We start from the raw sequence: 23,216 nt of genomic DNA, 5'->3' as shown, positions 1-23,216 counted from the left end.
GAATAAATGAATTCAACCCTGTTCACATGACAAATGGCTTTTGCTGTCAGATACCCCGGGGGAGGATTTGTTGGGGAAATGAATTGACAGGTAGAATTGCTCCAAGCCAGTTCCAGAAACCATGGGGCATCTCTTAAGAAAGGGGGACGGGGGAGGTGCCATTTGGAATTCTGACTAGCAATTTCCTCTAAACCACTCATCTGTTTCAAACACTCTGCTGTGAATCCACCCAATCATCTTCAGAATAGGTATTTTGCCTTATTATTTGTGGTTTTATCTCTTTCATTTTTCATGTAGATGCTCAAGTTGCAGCAGTAACAATATAGGCTAGATTTACAAAATGACTTCCTGTATGTCGGGTTTGATGAAAAGTTGCGCCAAGGAGATTATCAGCTACCCCTCCATGGAGATCTTCTAGTCTTCCTTCCACTTGGAAATGATGATGACTGAAATTCGCCAACCACACATTTGCTACTTGATCCACGAGCTGTGAACCTGGTGTGATAGTGAAGCAGGATGGTAGGGTATGGAAGCAGGATGGTGTAGTGGAGAGAGCACGAGCCTGGGAGTCAGAGGGTCACGGGTTCTAATCCCAGCTCCGCCACTTGTCTGCTATGTGACCTTGGGCAAGTCACTTCACTTCTCTGGGCCTCAGTACCCTCATCTGTAAAATGGGGATTGAGACAGTGAACCCCACGTGGGACAGGGATTGTGTCCACCTGATTTGCTTGCATCCACCCCATCACTTAGTACAGTGCCTGGAGCATAGTAAGTGCTTAACAAATATTATAATTATGACTACATCTAAGGTTGTGTCATTGCCATAACTCCTTAACTTCCACAGCATTACTTTTAATCATCTGAAAAGAAATCATGTTATGCCAAAATGGTGCGATGAGTACTATAATATGTGTTGTGTCATTGTAGACTTTTCAAATAAAGATGGAACCTCTAAGGCATTATTGCTTTAGAATGAACTTCCAGCTTTCTGTTGCTTTGCAGACCCTCTGAGAAAGCATTGTACATGAGAAAAAAAATCCACAATGACACATACATAAGGTAGCCGAAGCAACAAAATAAAATTCAGGCTCCTGTAGCTTGTATATGCCTCCCCGCTTTCCTCTCGTGCTCTGTATCGGTCGTGGCCCCCTTGCTGAGATCATAGGAGTCAGGGGGCAGAAAATGGAATTAGTAATACCGCAATCAAAGCTGGCACACCTGGCTGAGCACAGTCGGGAGTGGTTCCACGGTAGACGAATTTAACCTCTTTCCCATCAGGGGAAAGGGACAGTAGGGGGGCGAAAGGGAGCAGAGACTAGGGCAATTTCTGTGCATTTTGACATCGGATGAATGAGATGCAAATTATATGTAAATTAGTATCTATTATTGTCGAGCAAACGTCTTGGACGATTTCTTTAATAGGACTGTTGGCGGTACAATTTAATTCACTTACTCGAAAGGTCGGTGTAGCCCGCTGTGCCATATGGTTCTATGTATATTTCTAGCATCTTATCTCTTTTGGGGAGGATGAAGTAAATGTCTCTTCTCAAAGTCATTGCAAATGTGACAACATAACATTAGATGGCACACGGTACCCTAGAGACCCAACTTACCATTGCCGGCAACGTTGAGAGCCGGGTATTTCAAACTGGAGTCTCCTTTCTAATACCAGATGTCCAATTAGTCTAAAATTTATTTTGAAATAGATCACTTTGCACTTCCAGTAAGACGAAGTTATTGGTAACCCCAGTGTCGCGAGAGGTGGTATTGATCCACTCTCGATTCTTCACAATTAGAATTGGTGCTGTTTCAGATTGATGATCAGTCTGTTTGGCCTTCAAAATAGTTGTCTGTGAACAGTTTTATGGTAGTGAATTAAGCCCCGAAACATGTGCCGTACAGACCCACTAATCTCCACGCAGATTGGCTCTAGACCTTACCTGTCAGACACCCCAAGCTGAATTCATGTACATTCACGAGCAGCAACATGGCGGAGTGGATAGAGCACGGGCCTGGGAATCAGAAGGTCATGACTTCTAATGCCAGTGCCGCCACTTGCCTGCTTGATGACCTTGGGCTAGTCACTTCACTTCTCTGTGCTTCAGTTCTCTCATCTGTAAAATGGGGACTGAGACCGTGAGCCCCACGTGGGACAGGACTGTGTCCAGCCCAATTTGCTTGTGTCCACCCCAGAGCTTCGTGTAGTGCCTGGCACATGGTAAGCACTTCAAAAATACCATAATTATAGTAATAATTATTATTATGTGCCTTGAACAAGCTGGTGATTTGACACTGGTTGACCCTAGGGCTGCTCTCCTTCCGCTGCTTGCAGATCTCAGAACACTGCATCTGCTAACAAGACATGGTCCTTCCCAGACCTCATTGTAGTTTCACGCAGATCCCCACACAACCCCTGCCATAGGCAATGGGAGGCAGCTCACCCATCAGCGGATCATCTCTTCCTTCAGGTCTGAACTTCAGGTATACACACATGTCCCTCAGGTCTGAATTTGGCTGCCCCTCTCTCTTGAGCTGCCTGAGAATTACCTGAAGCACCTTGGTGTAAGGATATATGGAGGGCACAAATCCAGTCGCCAATCTGCACACCAAGGATCAGACTTGTTATGAAGTGGTCGGGGTCCCCTGGAGAGCAGAGACTGAAACCGGGTTGTCCCTGAAGAACAGCAAGTCTTTCAAACCAAATTGGGAAAGTTGTAAAATATAGATAAGCTGTTGTGTGACCAGTCACCCAACTTAACTAATTTGTGCCTTACTTTCCTCATCTGTAAAGGGGAATAAAGTACCTGGTGTTTTGCCCATTTAGTCTGTGTCTATCGTATATTCCCTATGAGTAGCCATTTGGCACATAATAAGCGCTTATATAGATCATGATTACTGTTGTTACTGTTATTATTTATTCTCTCCTTCCTCTTCTTTTTTCCAATGTTTCTTCTTAATTGAAACCACACAGAACCATTTTAAAAACAAATAAAATCCATAGCCAAATGTGATCTAATTTTATTACTAAATCTTCAAAATATGTTATTTCTAAATAATTAGGGTATTTGTTAAGCACTTACTATGCATTATGCACTTACCTAAGTGCTGGGGTAGATACACAGTTATCAGTTTGGACACAGATCTGGCCAGGATGCAGTTGCCCAAACCATGGTGTGGCCGTGAGAAAACTCAATTGCTATTTTTCAGCGGTCTCAGAACTCATGGAATTAGTAACTGACACAAGTGATGCTCCATTCTTACATGGGTTATGCAACAAAGCATCCTGATGACCTATGGATATATTGGAGGAAATCCACAGAACCCAAAATGTTTCCCTTGTGGAGGAAGATCCCCCAAGTCACTGCATTTCCCTCCCAGATTCCTATAAATAGGAGAACTCCTTCCCCACCTCAGAAGCTGGTGGCAGGCATCAAGTGACAGGGAAGTTGGGCATTCTGAGAGGGAGTGAAATGAAAATGGATTTGGGACCTGGAGAACCTGTTTCTAATCCTGACTCTGCCACTTTCCTGTTGTGTGACTTTGGACGTGGCACCTGGCCTCTTTGTGCCTCAGTTACCCCATCTGCAAAATGGGGATAATCGTACCTGCCTTGCCCTACCTCACAGCCATATCGTGAGGAGAAAAATGATTTTATGTGAAAACGCTTTGGAAACAAGGGCACTGTATAAAATCAAGGTTCTATTTTTAATGAAAAATAGAAATGTTTATTTTCAATGCATATGACGTTGATCCTGTACTAGTCAGGGGACAGATCAGAGGGCAACCAGAGTGTCCATAATCAAAACTATGCAAACAGCCACGGTGCATGAGTCCCTCAGCTAGCTAGTATTATTGAAAAAAGTCTGCTATCCCAGGTGTCTAACTGTGAATGCTAACTGGTAACTTCACAAATTCTCCTTCAATATTTGAATATTGATTTGCACTACCAAATCAATGCAAAAATGATTATTACCTTGTTGAGAGGGGATGGATTAGAAACTCTTTGAGGGCAAGGATCTTATCAGGCCCTCTAGACTGTCAGCTCATTGTGGGTAGGGAATGTGTCTGTTTATTATCGTACTGTACTCTCCCAAGCTCTTAGTACAGTGTTCTGCACACAGTAAGCGCTCAAGAAATATGATCGACTGACTGACTTTTCATTCTACTGTACTCTTCCAAATACTTACTGCACACATTATATCAATCAATCAATGGTATTTATCGAGTATTTACTCTATGCTGCACACTTCACTCAGCATCTGGGAGGGCATGACACAGTTGGTAGGTGCTAAATAAATGCAATTGATTGATTAGTGGTGGGAAAGAGGGATTGTGTCTTTTAAAGACTGAACCTTTTCTCTCAAAGATCAATAAGGCTTCTTAAACCCATAGAGACCGTGCCTTGTAAAATAACCACTTTTATTAATGGAGGGAAGTCATTCTCTTCCCCTGCCTGAACCACGTATACTGAGTTGCAATCTTACCTGAAAATGGAATGCAGTGTCACTGGTGGACAGAACCTGGGTGACATGGCAGGTGTCTGTTGGTCACCTGGATGTCTTTCTATGAGCTATCTTTTTAGGTGCTTTTAAGACCTTTAATAATAAGAATAATAATAATTGTGGTATTGTTCAGCACTCATTATGAGCTGGAACTGGAGTGGATACAAGCAAATAGGGCATGGACTGAGTCCCTGTCCTACATGGGGCTCATAGTCTCAATCCCCATTTTATGGATGAGGTAACTGAAGCCCAGAGAAGTGAAATGACTTGCCCAAGGTCACCCAGCAGGCAATTGGCAGAGCCAGAATTAGAACCCAAGACCTTCTGATTCCTAGGCCTGTGCTGTAAAACACAACACCATGCTGCTTCTCCCTATGCTGTGCTGCTTCTCTTCATAATGGATGTGCCCAGAAGATGCACCAAGTCCAGTCTTTCATATCCCTGACAGCAGAATTCCAGGTTCACCTGATTCAAGCAGCTTCCCTGGAATCTCTAGGTCATATCACCAGAGTAGGAGACCAGATTTGTGAGGGCTCACCCCTAAGTGGGCAGTTGAGCATGGCGTGGCCTAGTGGATAGAGCCCGGGCCTGGGAGTCAGAAGTACCCGAGTTCTAATCCGGGCTCTTCCACTTGTCTGCTGTGAGACCTTGGACAAGTCACTTCACATCTCTATGCTGCAGTTATCTCATCTGTAAAACGGGGATTAAGACTGTGGGCCCTCTGTGGGACGGACCGGGTCCAACCTGATTCACTTGTATCCCCCCCAGTGCTTAGTACAGTGCCTGGAACATAGTAAGTGCTTAATAAATAGAATAAAAAAGACCCCAAGATGGACCAGAGAGTCTGCTATGCGTTCAGGCCAATGCTGGTTCCCAAAGCACAGTCAGTTGCCACATATCTCTGCTGGGCTGTAGATACTGTGGCCCCTCCAACCACCCCATGGCCCCAACCATGAAGCAGGTATTATTGAGAAGCAGCATGGCTCAGTGGAAAGAGCCCGGGCTGGGGAGTCAGAGGTCATGAGTTCGAATCCCAACTCTGCCACTTGTGAGCTGTGTGACTATGGGCAAGTCACTTAACTCCTCTGTGCCTCGGTTACCTCATCTGTAAAATGGAGATTAAGACTGTGAGCCTCACTTGTGGGACAATCTGATTCCCCTGTATCTACCCCAGCGCTTAGAACAGTGCTCTGCACATAGTAAGCGCTTAAATACCAACATTATTATTATTATTATTTTAGCCTGCCAGATCCAAACCTGCATCAAGCCCAGCATCAGAGAGAGGGTAACCGTGCGTCCACTTTTCAACTTTCTTCAGCAGTAAGACAGTGGGCAGCCTCCATTCTAGCTGCTTGGAATGGGCTCCTGCATTACATGGCCCTTCAAAAGGAACGTGATTCCTCTGGAGCAAGGATGGGGGTCAGAGGCATCCCTGGGATGCACACTAGTTCTGCAGATTTCTGCAATAAGTCTTTTCTTGTGTCTTGATGGCACTATCATATTATACTTATGTAATCTACATTAAAAAAGTTTTGTAACATGAAGCTGTTGCCTCCTCAAAGAGCTAACCAGTAGCTGTAAGCTCCTGAGAGTGGGGATCACATCTACCATTATTATACTTTCCCAAGTGCTTTGTAGCGTGCTCTACGCAAAGAAAGTACTCAGTAAATACCACTGATTGATTAATTGATCGGATGTTCAGGAGTGCCATCAGCGGGAAGCAGCATGACTTAGCAGATAGGTCTGGGAGTCAGAAGGTTATGGGTTCTAATCCCAGCCCCACCGGCTATCTGCTATGTGCCTTTGGGCTAGTCAATTAACTTCTCTGTGCCCCAATTCCTCATGTGTAAAATGGGAATGGACACTGTGAGCCCATGTTGGACAGGGACTGTGTCCAACCTGGTGTGCTGGTAACCACTCTAGTGTTTAGTATAGTGTCTGGCACACAGTAAGCACCTGACGCATGGTAAGTGCTTAAATACCAGAATCCTTATTATTATCCAACTCTTATATTCAGTTCACTGCCAAGCCCTGCCATTTTTTCCCACCTACCAAATCCTTGGTCTACCTCTTCCTCTCCACCCAAACAGCTGCCGCCTTGATCCCAGCTGTAGTCGTATCACAGCTAAACTTACTGAGTCGGACATCTTGCTGGCCTCCTTGCATCCTTCCCACCTCTCCTCCTCCAACTGATATTAATAATGTTGGTATTTGTTAAGCGCTTACTATGTGCCGAGCACTGTTCTAAGCGCTGGGGTAGACACAGGGGAATCAGGTTGTCCTACATGGGGCTCACAGTCTTAATCCCCATTTTACAGATGAGGGAACTGAGGCACAGAGAAGTTAAGTGACTTGCCTACAGTCACACAGCTGACAAGTGGCAGAGCTGGGATTCGAACTCATGAGCCCTGACTCCAAAGCCCGTGCTCTTTCCAATGAGCCACAATTGCACGTCACTGCATGGATCATCTTCTTGAGTGTGGTTTGGCACACATCTCTTTACTCCTCAAAACCCATCACTAGCTCCCCGTATCCCTTGGCATCACTTGAAGATTCCTCAGATTTGGCTTCAAGGCTCCCAATCAACTTGTCCCATCTTACATTCATTCATTCAATAGTATTTATTGAGCGCTTTCTATGTGGAAAGCACTTTACTAAGCGCTTGGAAAGTACAATTCGGCAACAGATAGAGACAATCCCTGACCAATAATGGGCTCACAGTCTAAACGGGGGAGATAATAATAATAATAATAATAATGTTGGTATTTGTTAAGCGCTTACTATGTGCCGAGCACTGTTCTAAGCGCTGGGGTAGACATAGGGGAATCAGGTTGTCCCACGTGGGGCTCACAGTCTTAATCCCCATTTTACAGATGAGGGAACTGAGGCACGGAGAAGTTAAGTGACTTGCCCACAGTCACACAGCCGACAAGTGGCAGAGCTGGGATTCAAACTCATGAGCCCTGACTCCAAAGCCCGTGCTCTTTCCACTGAGCCACGCTGCTGCAAAGTCAAACAGAACAAAACAAAACCAGTAGCCTGCCGTATCAACAGTCTCCATCTGCTACTCCCAGATTCGTCTTTTCACGCCTATCATGCTAACTTTCTATCATGCTCTTGTCTCCGTCCCTTCACCCACACTGCTCTTCCACGCCCACCCTTCTTTCCCAAATCCAACAGAACACAGAACGTCTCACATTCGCTGTCCTCCTAAAATCCCACCTCCTCCAATAGGCTTTCCCCAATTGTTCTCAAACATCTCAAGGCATAAATTCTCACCCAAATTCCCAAAACTTTTGTACTTTTTTATATCCAATTCTGAGCAATTTTGTATGTTATTCAAACAACATACAGTTATTTTTTATCGCTCTCTGCAAATACTGTTTTGTCTGTTCCCACCATCACAGCATAAGCTCCTCGTGGGGTGGAAACAACAGAGTTACTTCTCTGTTTTGTACTTCTCAATTATTTAGTCCCGGGAGTTACATCCAGTGAGTGCTCAATAAACACTACTGCCAATACCAAAGGGCCCATCATTAAGCTGCACTACTTTAATTTGTGCTTAACTCATCTTCTCTAAGGAGTTAAGGAAGCACATCCATAAAATCCCCAAAGATTTCATGGTTAATTTGGCCAGAGTGTTTTCTTGGGTTGCCAACAATGTCCAATTTCTTCAGGAGTGTAATTGTAGGGGTCTTGCTATCTCCATTAGAACTGGATAAAAGTTCGCCCAGATCACAATTAAATTATTTTGCTATGACTTATGATGAAGAAACACGTAGGAGAAAATCAATATTGTTTTAAGTGCTTAAGCTTTGATAGAATGAACAAAGTTGAAGAAGAAAGCTGATTGCTTTCAGTGAGCATTTAATCTTTGATAACAAGACAGCGTGTAGACTAAGATAAACTGACATAAAAGATTATTTAAAGCATCTATTAGATCCACTACTGCTTAATGCCACCCTTAGGAGTTTTAAAAAAGATTCTTGTAGTTTAAAGTTTCACAATTCATTGAAGAATCACATTAATCACTAAATGAAATTCATGATTAATGGGACTCGAGACTCACTAATTTCTCCTTTAAAGATTGAAAATATACTTTGAGGAAATTGTTCAACTAATAAATTCTGGGGAATAGATTGGTTCTTTACCCTCAGAAAGCATCCCTCAAAAATGTGCACTTTCAGAAGAAAAGGTGATTTTATTACAGACTACAGATTTGCTAGTTGGAGGAAGTTCAGAAAATGTACCTCCTTCAGGGTTTCAGAAAATGGAAAATAATCCACTGATGAGGATATCCTCAGTCCCTGAGCACTAGGAGGAACACTGTGACATATATCAGACGTACACACTATTTAAGGACAGGTTAGCGGCACTATCTCAACCATACACCCAGTTCACTTAACAGAATATGCCACTCGGATGTTCTTATATTGGCTCCTGTGTGTCTCTTGGGTAAAAGAGGGACATGCCCACTTTTATCATGCCACCTCATCAGTCATCTTGTTCATCCCATTTAGTGTGTGAGCCCCCCGTGAGCCAAGGAACTGTGTCTTACCTGACTGTCTTATATCTATCCCGGTATTATTATCACTTATGTGTATATTGATTTGTTCATTACAGATGTATTTTTGGCTTACTCTGTTATCCATTCTATTTATAGTTCTACTCTTGATCCGAATGTATGTACGCAATTTGTTTCTACCTCTCTTCCCTATTGGATCATAAACTTCTTAAGCGCAGGGAACCTGTCTTCTACTTTCAATGCATGCTCTCAAGTGCCTAGTAAAGTGCTCTATTGTAGTTGCTCATTAAATAATCAAATCAAAATGACTCGCAGAAGAGTATCTCCATAACTGCAGAAACAGTTGGATCTCAAGTAGCTATTTTGAGCTCCTATTCAAGGCCGGTTAGACTACTCCTGGGGGAGTTGAGTGAGTATTCTTTCTTCCCTCTATTTCCTTCCTTCCCCCGGACCCCCCTTTTTAAAAATCTTTCTGCAATCAGAAGAGGCTAATAGAGCTCATTTTAACCAGAAGGAAAACATCATTCAAGGTCCAATATTTGCAAAACATTTTAAGAAAGCAGAAAGGAATGAGACCTTTGGTTCGCAATGCTTTTGTAACCCAGAGGGAAGAAGGAAATGTAATAGGCAGAATCATACATATTACCTTGACTTACTTAAATAATTTGAAGCTATACAAATCTTACCCATTCAGGGATAAATCAAAACATTTGGAAATGTTCTATCTGTGCCTCAAATCCAGAGAGGGTGTTTCTAAAGTCTTAGGCTTGCAATAAATGCACCTTTAATTACTCTTGCACTGAGATTTGAGATGAAGGACAGAGGACAGGTTGTGAAGAACAAAACGCTAATGTCAGCATGCTGTCTGATATTTTTAGCACATCTTGGCATACTACAAGACCAGCAAAACATAAAACCAAAGTACACTTACATTAAAAAAAAAGGATCTAGTATAACTAAAAGCATTTATATTTTCACATAAAAATGTGCTCCATTCATATATATATGTTTTTACCTTCACAGGAATCTGCTCTCTCTGGGGATACCTCCACAGCAGATAAAAATAAATTGCAGTGAAAGATTATAAATGAAAATTGAAAAAAAAATTGAAGTGGCCCACTGAATACAATTTAAGAAGAATCAACTGTTCCTGTGGGAGAATAGGTGGATAGAGACAACTGGGGGAGTAGAAGTGAGCCACTAGTAGGAGACAGAGATTGTGAACCCTTCAAGGGACAGAAGTCCACTTGTAATTCCCACTTGGGTAATAATAATAATGGTATTTGTTAAGCGTTTACTATGTGCAGAGCACTGTTCTAAGCGCTGGGGTAGATACAGAGTAATCAGGATGCCCCTCGTGAGGCTCACAGTCTTAATCCTCATTTTACAGATGAGGTAACTGAGGCACAGAGAAGTGAAGTGACTTGCCCACAGTCACACAGCTGGCAAGTGGCAGAGCCAGGATTCGAAAGCATGACCTCTGACTCCCAAGCCGGGGCTCTTTCCACTGAGCCACGCTGCTTCTCTATACTCTTGGGCAGTGCTCAGTACACTGCTCTGCACCCAGTAAGTGTTTTTTTTTTTCCTGTTATATTTATCAAGCACTGGGGTAAATACAAGCAAATGGGGTTGGACACGGTCTCTGTACCACAGTCTTAATCCCCACTTTACAGATGAGGTAGCTGAGGCACAGAGAGTTTAAGTGACTTGCCCAAGGTCACCCAGCAGGTAAGTGACAGAGACAACTCAGGCCCTTCTGACTCCCAGATCTGTGCTCTATCCACTAGGCCATGATGCTTCTCAGTAAAACTGCTTAATGAATTCTGAATTCTTAATGAATCACCCATGAAAGTCAACCCAAAGTCGACCAACTAATGAGAACAAGTTAGCTACCCAGATTATCCCATAAAACATTGGCTTCGCCACTTTGGGGCTGGCACTTGGTAAGAGGCAGAGATTCGCAAAGGCCCTACAGATGTCCTTGTGTAGACAAGATAGGGTCACAGAGTTTATTTCTCAGAGTCAAAACCATTCAAATAGATACAAGTACCACAAAAATGCAATGATGACACCAAAATATTTTAAACTATTGCTTTTATTATAATTACACGGGAGCACAGATAAATAACACGAAAATATTTCAAAATATCATCAATGCACTAAAGAAAGAAAAATTGTCTTTTAAACATCTTATTACTCCAGAAGTATCAAAGTACATTTAATTACATCTTACCTAAAAAAAAGTACAAAAATGAAAAGAAATGAAGTATTCGTGTATATATTGAGTACATAGGAATGTCTAACGATACATGAGTACAGCAATCCTCTTATCTACTCCTTACTCATACATATTTTCAGGCAGATACCTGACATTTCTAAGGAAATCTGAAAAAAGGAACATGACATTCAATTTTTAAGATATTGGTAAACAAGTTTACACTGGAATGAACTTAGAATGTTTGCCTCATTTAAAAACCCTGTCTTAAAAATGTAGTGCCATTGTCCACTAAAAAACATACTATTTTATATTGTCTGCTTGGTAGCTATTCATTAAATTTTTCAAAAAGAGCAATAAAGTAAACATACATTGCTAAATACGTAAACACATTTTTAGTGCAAGATTAACAAGACCTGTGACTTTACTGTGCTTTTTCGTAATCACAGTGCACTTTACACAAATTGCTAACTATAAATTTTAACTGCAAGAGTTTCAACATAAGAAGGGCATACTAAATATTTTCATATATACACAGTTTATATTCTGTATGCGGGTGTACACATGTGTAATGCATTACTGATGGATAAACCTAGGAAAATTTGGGATCATCAAACACTTCGATTTTTCAAATTTTTTTTTTTTTTGGTTAAAAAAAACACACCAGTTTTATTTCTCCCAGCAGGATTTCCTCCATGAACTGGAAAATGGAGGATTTTTTGAGGAAAATTAAATCAGCTTGTTTTTCCTTCCATTACGCTACTATTGCCAAGAGTACGGCGACTCGAAGTACAAAAGGTTAATTTATGTTAACGCTAAGCCACAAAGTTCAAATGTAGTTTTCATCTCGGCAAAAACCTATTACCCTGTTACTCATATAGAAATGCATATGATGCGTACAGGAAGATGCCTACACACAAACATAGTTTACAGATTTCAACACCAACTTGGACATAGTTTCTCATTGATTTTGGCTACTACTTGATATAGAAAGTGCTCACACATAGAAACACAGACATATGAAATGCCATTAACTTGTAAAAGTAGTAATTTTGCTTTTGTTACCTTAACAATCATGTAAGTATTTCAGCCCTCTATAAAAGTATCTGTCCACTCGCACAGTCTCAATCCAAAACTGAACTGGGACAGTAATGAAGAATATGAATACCCTCATCTCTTCTGCAGGGAGAATATGTTGATAAGAAGCACACGGTGCAGTTAATTTTTGCACTGACTTGAACTGGCTTCATATCAGATGAATTGCAATCTCAGGTCATTGAAATTTTCTGTTTCCCAAACGCATGACGGTCCATTTTATGAATTAAGTATTCAGATGCTGCATCCGGTTCAGAGTGACCTAACTACTCTGTTTTCTCACTTACTATGTTCTTCCACATGAGATGAAGTCGAATAGAAATAAGACAAAACGTTCCAAAAACTGTGGGAGACCAATGCAGGAAAATTCTTATTTTTATGCCAGCACGAGTGCTGTGAGTGACGTCAGTGAGTTTTAAAGAAGTGATCAAATTTCTTTCAAGCGTGCTTCAGTGACATGGTAATCAGCAAAAGGGCCCCATTTTCTGGTTCTGCCCTACTCTTTTCTTACTATGCCCCTAATCCCAAACTTGAATTGAGAGCATGCATGAACAAGACTGAGCTGGTTATCGGATAATTCATTCATTCATTTTTCAGTTGTATTTATTGAGCGTTTACAGTGTGTAGATCACTGTACTAAGGGCTCGGGAGAGTGTAATATAACGATAAACAGTCACATTCCCTGCCCGCAGCGAGTTTACCATCTACAGGGATAATGACGATGCACCAGTACGTTCCGGAGGGAGAAAGTATTTTTGGCACCCTCAGACTGTCTGAAGGTTTCTTTGTCCCAGTCCCGTTCCTACTATGCACTAAAAAAACAGTTTCCCTTATGAAATCATGATGATAAAACCTTCTCAGATCTTCCCATTGTATTCCACTTGGGATGGCATTTAAAGGGGTAAATTAAAAATGGTTACCCAAGGGCGGATTTTAATTTTCTTACTTATGGAAGAAGCAGTCTCTCTGGAGGGTATGTGACTACTAAAATGTGTTCAAATGAATTTTGCTGAGAAAAAAAAAGCATTTCTCAATACGTATTAGCTGAAATTCCTGTGTTTAGCTATTCAGACTAACGGAAAAATAATACAGGTCATCAACACTTTATGTTTCCTTTGCAAAATTTAAATCCCACCACCTTTCCATCTCTTTTTAACCTTATGAGACAATGACTATTGCTTTTGAAATATAAACTCAACAGGGAAACTTAGAGGCCAAATTTATAGCAATTTAAGTTTTCTCGATAGCGTTCGGTTGGCGTGGCTCTTCATTCCATCCCCTTAGCCTCGGAAGCGACTCTCGACTCTTCCAGCTACATCGTGAACCTCTTTCTGCCATTGCAACACCCAGGCACACCCACATGTATACAAAACCATGCTCACCTTCTTTTTCTTTTAGAGAAGAATCATGTTTAAACATCAAAATATACAGTAGCTATTGTTATTAAAAAAATTATCTTCTTACTATTTCGGAGGCTGAAAAGGAACTATTTCTAATAAAGCATTACTCAAAACGTAGCAATATAGATTATAAAACACTACTAAATTCTGTTATATTTGGTTTCATTGATCAGCTCTAGCACTGCTGTCAATCTCATTGAAAAGGAAAGCCAATATGACAATAAATTTAAACAACACCCCTTTTCTTCTTGGACAATATATTAACGGATTGTTAAAGAAGAATGTTCATGCTGTCAAATTTCAGAAGCATAAATAGTAATTTAAATATACAAAATATATATTTTAATTTACCTTTCATTTTTCCTTGGCAATACTCATCTCTCTTGCTAACAAGTTAGTTTTAGAAGATATATATATGTATATATATATTTTTTTAAACACAAATCTCACCATCACATACACTTTATCCCATCTCTTTCCCCTGTTAAAAAAGAACAACCAAACCGGAGGTCATAATTCTTTGGTCATGACATTCTAATCATGGGAGAAATGTAAAAGGACAGGGGATATGACCTGAATACATGGTGGTAAAGAGTGAGAAACACTCTTTGGAAACACATCTAATTGCAGAAAGATTTAGGTTTAACAAACTAAAAGGAGATGCAAACACATAATGTTGAAATGTCATCTATTTGTTATTTTCCGGTTAAATTGCAAATAATCTGTCAGTGCTAATGTTTTGACCGCAATTGTGGTTATTGAAAGAGTCGGTTAGAAGACAGCTTAACCCTCGTCATCTGGTGTCCTGTTCATAGTCACAGTGAACCCTGGTCTCCTCTAATCATAATCAACAATGGAAGGGAATGGGTCCGTAACAGGCATTTCCAATGCTAAATCATTCCGCTAGATTATTCAAGTATAACATAATTATTGTCTCTGGGGAGTTGACTGATAAAAACAAGAGGGGTCTAAGATACACTCCTTAAAAAACAAAAACTAGTGCAACAAAAATATTTGTTTCATTTAATGTGGACATTTGTTTTAAATTAATATGGATATCCAGATTAAACATTTCATCTATATTAATTTCCTGTCCAGCACAATAAAAAATACAGCAAATGTTCATAATGAATACAATGAATTCAACTTCCACAGCCCTAGCACCAGATTTATTTATATACCGAACTGTTAAATGATTGATTTACAGTCACATGCTTTTTTACAGAGGCCACATGTATGCAATAAAACATTAAAAAGAGCCAAAATGAAGCATTAAGGGTCACATAGAAAATAGATAATAAAACCAATTACAGGAATTGCATCATATAATAAAATTTTTGATTTTTTTTAAATATGTATATTAACAGCATATTTATTTTAGGTGTTTTCTATAGACTGGCAAAATATTTACATTTGAGCATCTTTTGGATTCAAAAAAATCCTTAATAAATACGTGTGCCTTAATTCAGTGGGGAAGTCATATTTGTCTTGAATTTGCTATCGGGAGGCACAGCTATACATATATTTTTTCCAAGGTTAGCGGGACATACTTTGACCAATAGAAAAGCTAGGGGTCACGGCCAATTTCCTGTTAAACAGGCCTATGTGTTTCTCTCCTACATCTGTGGAATGGTATATCCTTATGGAGGCTGCCTCGTATTGAACCTTGTCATATTGCAGTATCCCAGAATACAGTCTGTTGTTTGGAGTAGGGTGGAGGGCTGCACTTCTTTGTTCCCGCACTCTTCTTCCAACTCGGTAGAATCGGCATGCTGTCTTGTTTGCAAAGTCCCTTCTCTGTTTTCTGTCTAGCCTTGATTTCTTTGCATAAGCAACGCTTTTTCTCAATCATCTCAAGCATTGTATGGTCTCCATGCAACCACTGCATGCACGTCACCTAGTAAAAGAAAAAGTGAGCATAATATAAAGAAGTGTTTGACGGGAAAGTAGAATTTCCCCTTCTGATGGTATTTTTTTTCCCAACATGTTGTTGTTTGCAACCTAACATCGCTCTCAAAGTAAAGCTTGGAATCCTCTGCATGGGACCAAGATGGTGGAGATGAATCACCAATCCACAACCCAATGCTTCACTGCCCCCGGACAGCCCTAAGAGTCTCTTCTCTAGTGCTCTTCTAAGACCCACTCCTGATGCCAGGGCCTCCCCACGCTATCTGACAGTGGTCATCATGTCAGAGAAAAATAAACAGGAGTGAGGAGTTGTGAAAACTTTGACCACGCTTTCTGCCTTGTAAATTTAGTTCCAGGATGGAATTGCCAGTTCTCTGGATTTGGAGCAGAATGGGATACATTTGGGAGTTCCTGGGAAGAGAGTTGGCTCGAGAATCCTAACCTTTTCAGGATTAATGTTGATGCATCTTTTTTTTTTTTAAAGACATCTCCTGCAATGATGATATCACAGCTTTCTGATTCTGTAGCTAATCACTCCTATAATCTCATAGAGACAGGTGAATGGAAGGAGTTTTGCGGAACACTGACGTACTATATGAGCTGAAACTAAAGAATTCAAAATGAGTCTTCTGTTCAATGTAATGAATTAGAATATATGACTATTTTTGAATTCAACCTGCCAGTCAAAGACATCAGAACTGGATGATACTAGCCAAGAGATGCTCCAGTGAAACCTCCACAGCCTATGAATATTAAGAGGCATACCACATCTTAAAATGACACTGAGCTATATTTATTTATTTGACATTAAGTCTGCAAAAAGATTTTGCTATTCTCAATTTCTCTTTTTAACAGAAGTTTTATTTTAGCAGGTTTGACAGAATATACATTTTCTATAATAAGTTTTATCATAGCACGTTTATGTTCAGGACATCAATGATTTCATTATCAAAGCTCTAAATTGAGAATACTATCATACGCAAATAGGTTTCTGTGCTCTGGACATAGTAGATCCTCTAAATACTACCGAGTGATCGACTGCTTTCTTACTCAATGTTAAAGCAAACCAAGTACTTTTTTGAATGAGGTTCACTCAAAAATGGGATCAAACAATGGAGTCACAAAAAACTAAACAGAATTTGACCAATTATATCTCTATCTACTCTCAAATTCTTTTAAACAATACATATTTAGTTTTCATCCGCCCCGTTGGTTTATAAATTCCCCAAGGGCAGAGAACACATCTTTGATTTCTTCTCTGAGTCTATGCTTTACTGATTCATAATAGATATTCAGTTTATGGATGATGATGATAATGCTGCTGCTGCTGATAATAATAACAATGATTATGGCATGTAAGTACTTACTGTATGCCAAGCACTGTTCTAAGCGCTGGGGTAGGTACAAGGTAATCAGATTGGTCACAGTCCCTGTCCCACATGGGGCTCACAGTCTTAAGCCTCATTTTACAGACAAGGTAACTGAGGCCCAGAGAAGTTAAGTGACTTACCCAAGGTCACACAGTACATAACTGGCAGAACCAGGATTAGAACATGCAACCTCTGGCTCCCAAGCTCATGCTCTTGCCACTAGGCCATGCTGATTCAAGATATCCACCATTAGTTGATGACTTCTAGACTGTAAGCTTGCTGTGGGCAGGGATTGTCTCTCTTGATTTCTGAATAGTAATTTCCAAGTCCTTAGTCCAGTGCTCTACACACAGTAAGCACTCAATAAATACAAATGAATGAATGGCCACTTGTGTTTTGTTCATCCGCATGCACCTTGAGGTGCATCACAAATCGAATGTGAGCATATCCATCTTATATGCTTTTTTGACTTGAATGCATAGAATTGCTCTGCTCTAATGAACTGACATTTGCTTCCAACCTCGGATATTAGCTGTCACTTCATATGTTTGAGAAATCCACCTTAGAGGGGAGGAATGAAGGTCTTAACCACCAAAAAGAAGCAGGCCATTTTTAGCTAACCAAAGATGAAAATAAAATTGAGAAGACCTTTCTGTAGGTCAGCCACTCCTTCATCGTTCAGAAAGATGCAAGGGAAGAATAAGATTATGGACATCCTAAATGCAAAGAAATGGAAAATGAGGAGCTCCTTTTATTAGCAATAGATCTGGTGTGACTGTTATGTGCATATCATTCCTAACAGGAAAACCTGTGATAAAATCCTGATATCATCATCATCATCATCATCAGTATTTATTGAGTGCTTACTGGGTGCAGAGTTCAGTATGAAGTGCTTGGGAGAACACAATGTAACAGAGTCTCTAACAGCTGAGAGTTTTATTACCACTGGTTCCAAATACTTTAGGTGGATTCCACATGCCAGAATCCTCTGTCTCCTACAAATGAATCGCAACAGACACTAAATTCATTCATTCATTCGATAGTATTTATTGAGCGCTTACTTCTTGCAGAGCACTGTACTAAGCACTTGGAATGTACAAATCGGCAACAGATAGAGACAGTCCCTGCCCTTTGACGGGCTTACGGTCTAATCGGGGGGATTAGGGTGGTTTGAAAAAGTTTGTGTGTCACTTTGTAGTACCAGGAAGTGATATAGAATAATTACCAAGAGAAATAACTCTGAGCCCAATTCTCTTCATTCTTTGAGGGGACGGGAGGTCAAGAGAATGGAGAACAAGAGCAATCCCAGTTTCCTTGATTGGTATTGGGCAAAGCAGCATATTTCACTGGGCTGGAGCAGAGAAGCTAACCCAGGAGCAATTTCCAATTAAAGTTCTGCTCACTCTGAAGAATGGAGACCCAGGCTTCCATTCGTAAGTATATGCTTCTTGAGAAGCAGTGTGACTCAGCGGAAAGAGCCCGGACTTGGGAGTCAGAGGTCATGGGTTCGAATCCCGGCTCTGCCACTTGTCAGCTGGGTGACTGTGGGCAAGTCACTTCCTTTCTCTGGGTCTCAGTTCCCTCATCTGTCAAATGGGGATGAAGACTGTGAGCCTCACGTGGGACAACCTGATTACCCTGTATCTCCCCCAGCGCTTAGAACAGTGCTCTGCACATGGTAAGGGTTTAACAGATATCAACATTATTATTATTATTACATCATTTTGAACTACAATTGTTTCCAACAAATACCACAGTTATTATTATTACCTGGAGAAGTCCTTCATGAAAACTAGATAGGTTGCTATGGTATTTTGCTATCTTACCCACTGTAGCGGTTTGAACTATGTAATCGCCAGCCTAGAGACAAGGGGCAGAGCTGGGCTTGAGAAGCAGGGTGCCTTAATGGAGAAAGCATGGACCTGGGACTCAGAAGGACATGAATTCTAATTCCTGCTCTGCCATGTGTCTGCTGTATGACCTTGGTCAAGTCGCTTAACTTATCTGGGCCCCAGTTCCTGCATCTGTAAAATGGGGATTAAGAGTGTGAGCCCTCTGTGGGATGGGGACTGTGTCCAACTCGACTGATTTACATCTACCCCAGCGCTTAGAAGGATACTTGGCCCCTACTAAACGCTTAACCAGTACGGTAATTATTTGCCCAGTGGAAAGGGCCTGGGAGTCAGAGGTAGTGGGTTTGAATCCTGGCTCTGCCACATGTCTGCTGTGTGATCTTGGGCAAGTCACTTAATTTCTCGGTGCCTCAGTTACATCTGTAAAATGGGGATCCAGATTGTGAGCCCCCTGAGAGACATGGATTGGGACCCACCTGATTATCTTGTATCCAGCCTAGTGATTAGAATAGTGTTGGGCACATAGTAAGAACTTAAACACCACAATCAGTAATTATTATTATTATATTATTATAACTATTAGCTGGGGAGGAGGAGGGAAGTTGGGCTGTCCAGTGAGCCTGGGTTCTACCCCTCCTATAGAGGCTCGGTGTTGGCTGTGCACTTACAGCATCCTCTCTATCCTCCAGCGGGCCGGGGGCTGCTTGGGCCGCAGGTTGTGGAGGAGAATAACGAGGAGCCTCGATGGGGCGCTCTGGAACTCTAGAGGTTGGATGAGGCTAGCGGGGATGACTTCACCCCGTGGCCCAGGAGATGGGACACAGACCTGTGAATCTTGCAGAGGAACATGAAGCCAGTAGGAGTACACCTCCCCTCACCGCTGGAGTCAAGCTGTAATTTGGTGAGGACTGTGGAGATACTTTATAGCAAATGAAAATGTGTGGCCTTAAAGCGGCAGATGTTCTAAACTGGATCCTGTCTGCGGGGTCCAATTAGAGGCTGTGGCTGATTAGCGAGTCATTAGTCAACAATTTCAACTGAGTGGAGGGCGATCGGATACAGGTCCCCATTCATTCATTCATTCATTCAATCGGTATTTATTGAGCATTTACTATGTGCAGAGCACTGTACTAAGCGCTTTCAAACTACAATTCGGCAACAGAGCGAGACAATCTCTACCCAACAACGGGCTCCTAGTCGAAAAAGGCACACCTCCCCTTTCCCTTCCCTATTCCTATTTCTTCCTGGGCCCTATCTCGCCACACTTGAACAATAATAATCATCATAATGATAATGGTTATTAGCATGCTAATAACAATAACAAATTACTACTAATAATAATCATTGTGTTAATATGTGACAAGTCCTGTTCTAAAACCTGGCATAGGTACCAACAAGATAATCCAGTCATACACATTCCCTGTCCCATATGGGATTCACATTCTAAGTAAGGGGAGAACAGGGTTTGAACCCCCATTTTACAAACGAGGAAACTGAGGTACAGAGAAGATAAGTGACTTGCCCAAAGTCACACGGCAAACAAGGGGCAGAACCAGGATTTCAACCCAGGTCCTCTGATTCCCGGGCTCTCTCTCTTTCAATAGGCCACACTGCTTCTCTATTCACTCTATCTCCCGTTTCCATTTTATATTTATTATTCTAACTGATTATGTTTTTAATAACTTCAACTCTGCTAGGTTCCAACAGGTAGCTTACTGCTGCTGTTGCCCCCTATTCCCATCCCAGCTTCTTCGCCAGTTTGCAGGTCCCAAATTTTGGGGACCTCAAAGCCAGGCTGGAGAGTGAAGGTGGTGAGCATGGAAGGGGACAATGATGAGGAGGAGAAGCGGATAGATGAAGTAAGGACTCAGCCCTATCCATTACCTTGCTCTCATTCCATAAAATCAGCTTCCTTATGACATTTATGGAGCAGAATAAGGAAGCTGAATTATTGGAGAGGCCACTGGTTGTAGAAGAAAATAATGGTAATTCCTAGGAGCAGAATAAGGAAGCTGAATTACTGGAGAGGCCACTGGTTGCAGAAGAAAATAATGGTAATTCTTAGGAGCAGAATAAGGAAGCTGAATTATTGGAAAGGCCACTGGCTGCAGAAGAAAATAATTGTAATTCTTAGGTCTCTTTACCCTCAGCACTCTGGAGCCTGTGTTGTTTTAATGAGGCCGATTAAAATCTTGTTTGCCTCACCATAAAATTTTCAGCATAATTTCATATGAACAAAGGTGCTTCCATTAATAAAGTATGGTTCCTTGCATCATCCCGATCATCCTACACCTCCATAGACACTCATTCAAGCAGAAAAGGCTGAATCTGAATCCTTCAACCCTCTCTTCCCTGAAGTCTCACTACTTAGCCGAATCCTCTCTGCCACCTGATAGGCAGGTGACCTCAGATTGAATGGTCAGCACATGGCTATGCTCACTTCGATTTGGGTCCTATAGTGAGGTTTTGGGCCTGGAGATTCTGCACAGACATGTCAATTACGGTGCACCCGAGGGTATGCACAGTTGGGAAAAGGGCAGGATGCTGTTTAGCCTGGGAGAGTGCAATTACAGTTTTTTTTATCATGGTACTTCCTCCAGATGTCTACATTTTCATCCAATGAGCATTTGGTGGGAATTTTTCTCTGTCATTAGGAGCGCAGCTAAGGCTGAGGTCAAGGGGTTCTTCAGGGACAAATTTTATCATTTTTGATAAAGGAAAGGAGGGTTTTGTTTCTTGGTGACACCACAGTGAAAAGGGAGAGCAAATTTGAAGATGCTCACTTGGACACAACCAGTGAGAGACAACTACTCTCCAGGCATTAACTTGGGAGAGGGAGAAAGAGGGGAAATGGAGACAGGTTGAAGGCTAGGTGGGGAAATCTGAGTAGAAGAGGCTCTTCTCTCCTCTATGCTGGAAAAAAACCCATCTTGCAAATCAAGTGTAATATACTTATAGTATTAATAGCATATGAATGATGATTATTATTAATAATAATATATTACATGTCATATATTTGGGGATTTAACCAAAAAGGCAGGAATCACTTTTTGTTTTAAAAATAATCTTCATGACAAACAACCCTAATGACCAAGTTAAAAAAAAATGTGGGCAGAGAATGAATTCAACTCTGTTGCATTCTCCCAAGAACTTAATACAGTGCTCTGCATCCAGTAAGTACTCAAGAAATACGATTGATTGATTGATTGACTGAAAAAGGGAAACCACATGAAACTATAGTACTCACTCGACAAGCCAGAAAAACTAGTAAAGGAAAAACCCGCCCTCCATATTTAGGATGGATGTCTGTTTTGAATACTGGGATGCTCTGAATTATTAATGAAGGGAAGCAGCCACAAGAAAGTGGATCTGGCATAATCTTCCAACTGCTGAGCAGAGCAGGCTGGTATTGAATCATTTTTATAGATCTCCTCTTTTAAAGGAGACAAGCTGAACAATATAAACAAATCACTTTAGGGCCAATGGCCCACAGAGCTAAGGAGTTGTAGATGAGAAGACAGAATTCCATGGGAACTTTTTAGGAGTCATAAAACCTAAAACTGGGAAAATTAGCAAAGGGGACTCTCTTTTCAGACTTCTGAATTCTGCTATAAGAGGTTGAAGTCACAAGGAACCACATCTTAATGGTAAGTACATGTTTCTCCTTTTGAAAGAATGGGAGTAAACTAGAATTATATTAAAATAGTCAGTAAAAATGTTAATGTCTACAGAGAGTGGTGTGTCAATGGAAAGACAATTCTGCTTCTCAGAAGGATTAGATGTTGTTCCACTCTCTTCCAGGAATGAGGATCTGGCTGAATTATTTTGTTTTTGATAATGTTATTACATTTTGACTAAAGCCTTGGCTTTAGCTCTCATGTTAGAATTGTGGTCATTAAAACAAACTGATGCTGAAAGGATTTTCTCTCCACTTTTTACATTCCAATAAATTACTGAACTTCCATTCAGTTAAAAAGGCACAGGTGAAATAGCCGGACAGGTAAACCTCAGTGACTTTTGTTATGCTTCTAATAAACCTTATTGCTCAGTCTCCGTCCTTCTTTTGTAGAGAAATGTCTTGTGGCTCTGGGATAAAAATAGTAACAGAGACTCTTTTTTTCATAAACATGGAGGGAAATGTTAGTCTTTCTGCAGATTCTTTGTTAATGACTCCGGAACAACCCCTCGGAGAGCTACTGTCTTGTCAACAGTCTTCATTCTTACGATTTTGAAAGGTGAATGAAGAGCATAATGAAGAAGAGAAGACTAAAAAGCTTACAGACAGGAAAATCAAACTCATTGCTAAATTGAAAGGTAATTTGGAGGCTTGTATTAGATCACTGACATC

At 41.0% G+C, this 23,216-nt stretch overlaps 1 protein-coding gene across 1 annotated transcript in view; it reads right to left on the bottom strand.

Annotated features, from left to right (window-relative positions):
- Window positions 1-14,884: 14,884 nt before the first annotated feature.
- NYAP2 (neuronal tyrosine-phosphorylated phosphoinositide-3-kinase adaptor 2) overlaps window positions 14,885-23,216 on the bottom strand; it is a 271,643-nt gene continuing 263,311 nt past the window's right edge. The window contains exon 8 of the mRNA XM_007669866.3: window positions 14,885-15,634. Within this exon, the coding sequence (XP_007668056.2) occupies window positions 15,407-15,634 (228 nt within the window). The 3' untranslated portion in view covers window positions 14,885-15,406. The remainder of the gene's footprint in view (window positions 15,635-23,216) is intronic.

Source organism: Ornithorhynchus anatinus, chromosome 7, assembly GCF_004115215.2.
Source record: "Ornithorhynchus anatinus isolate Pmale09 chromosome 7, mOrnAna1.pri.v4, whole genome shotgun sequence".
NCBI lineage: Eukaryota > Metazoa > Chordata > Mammalia > Monotremata > Ornithorhynchidae > Ornithorhynchus > Ornithorhynchus anatinus.
This window is presented reverse-complemented; position numbering and strand designations above follow the sequence as displayed.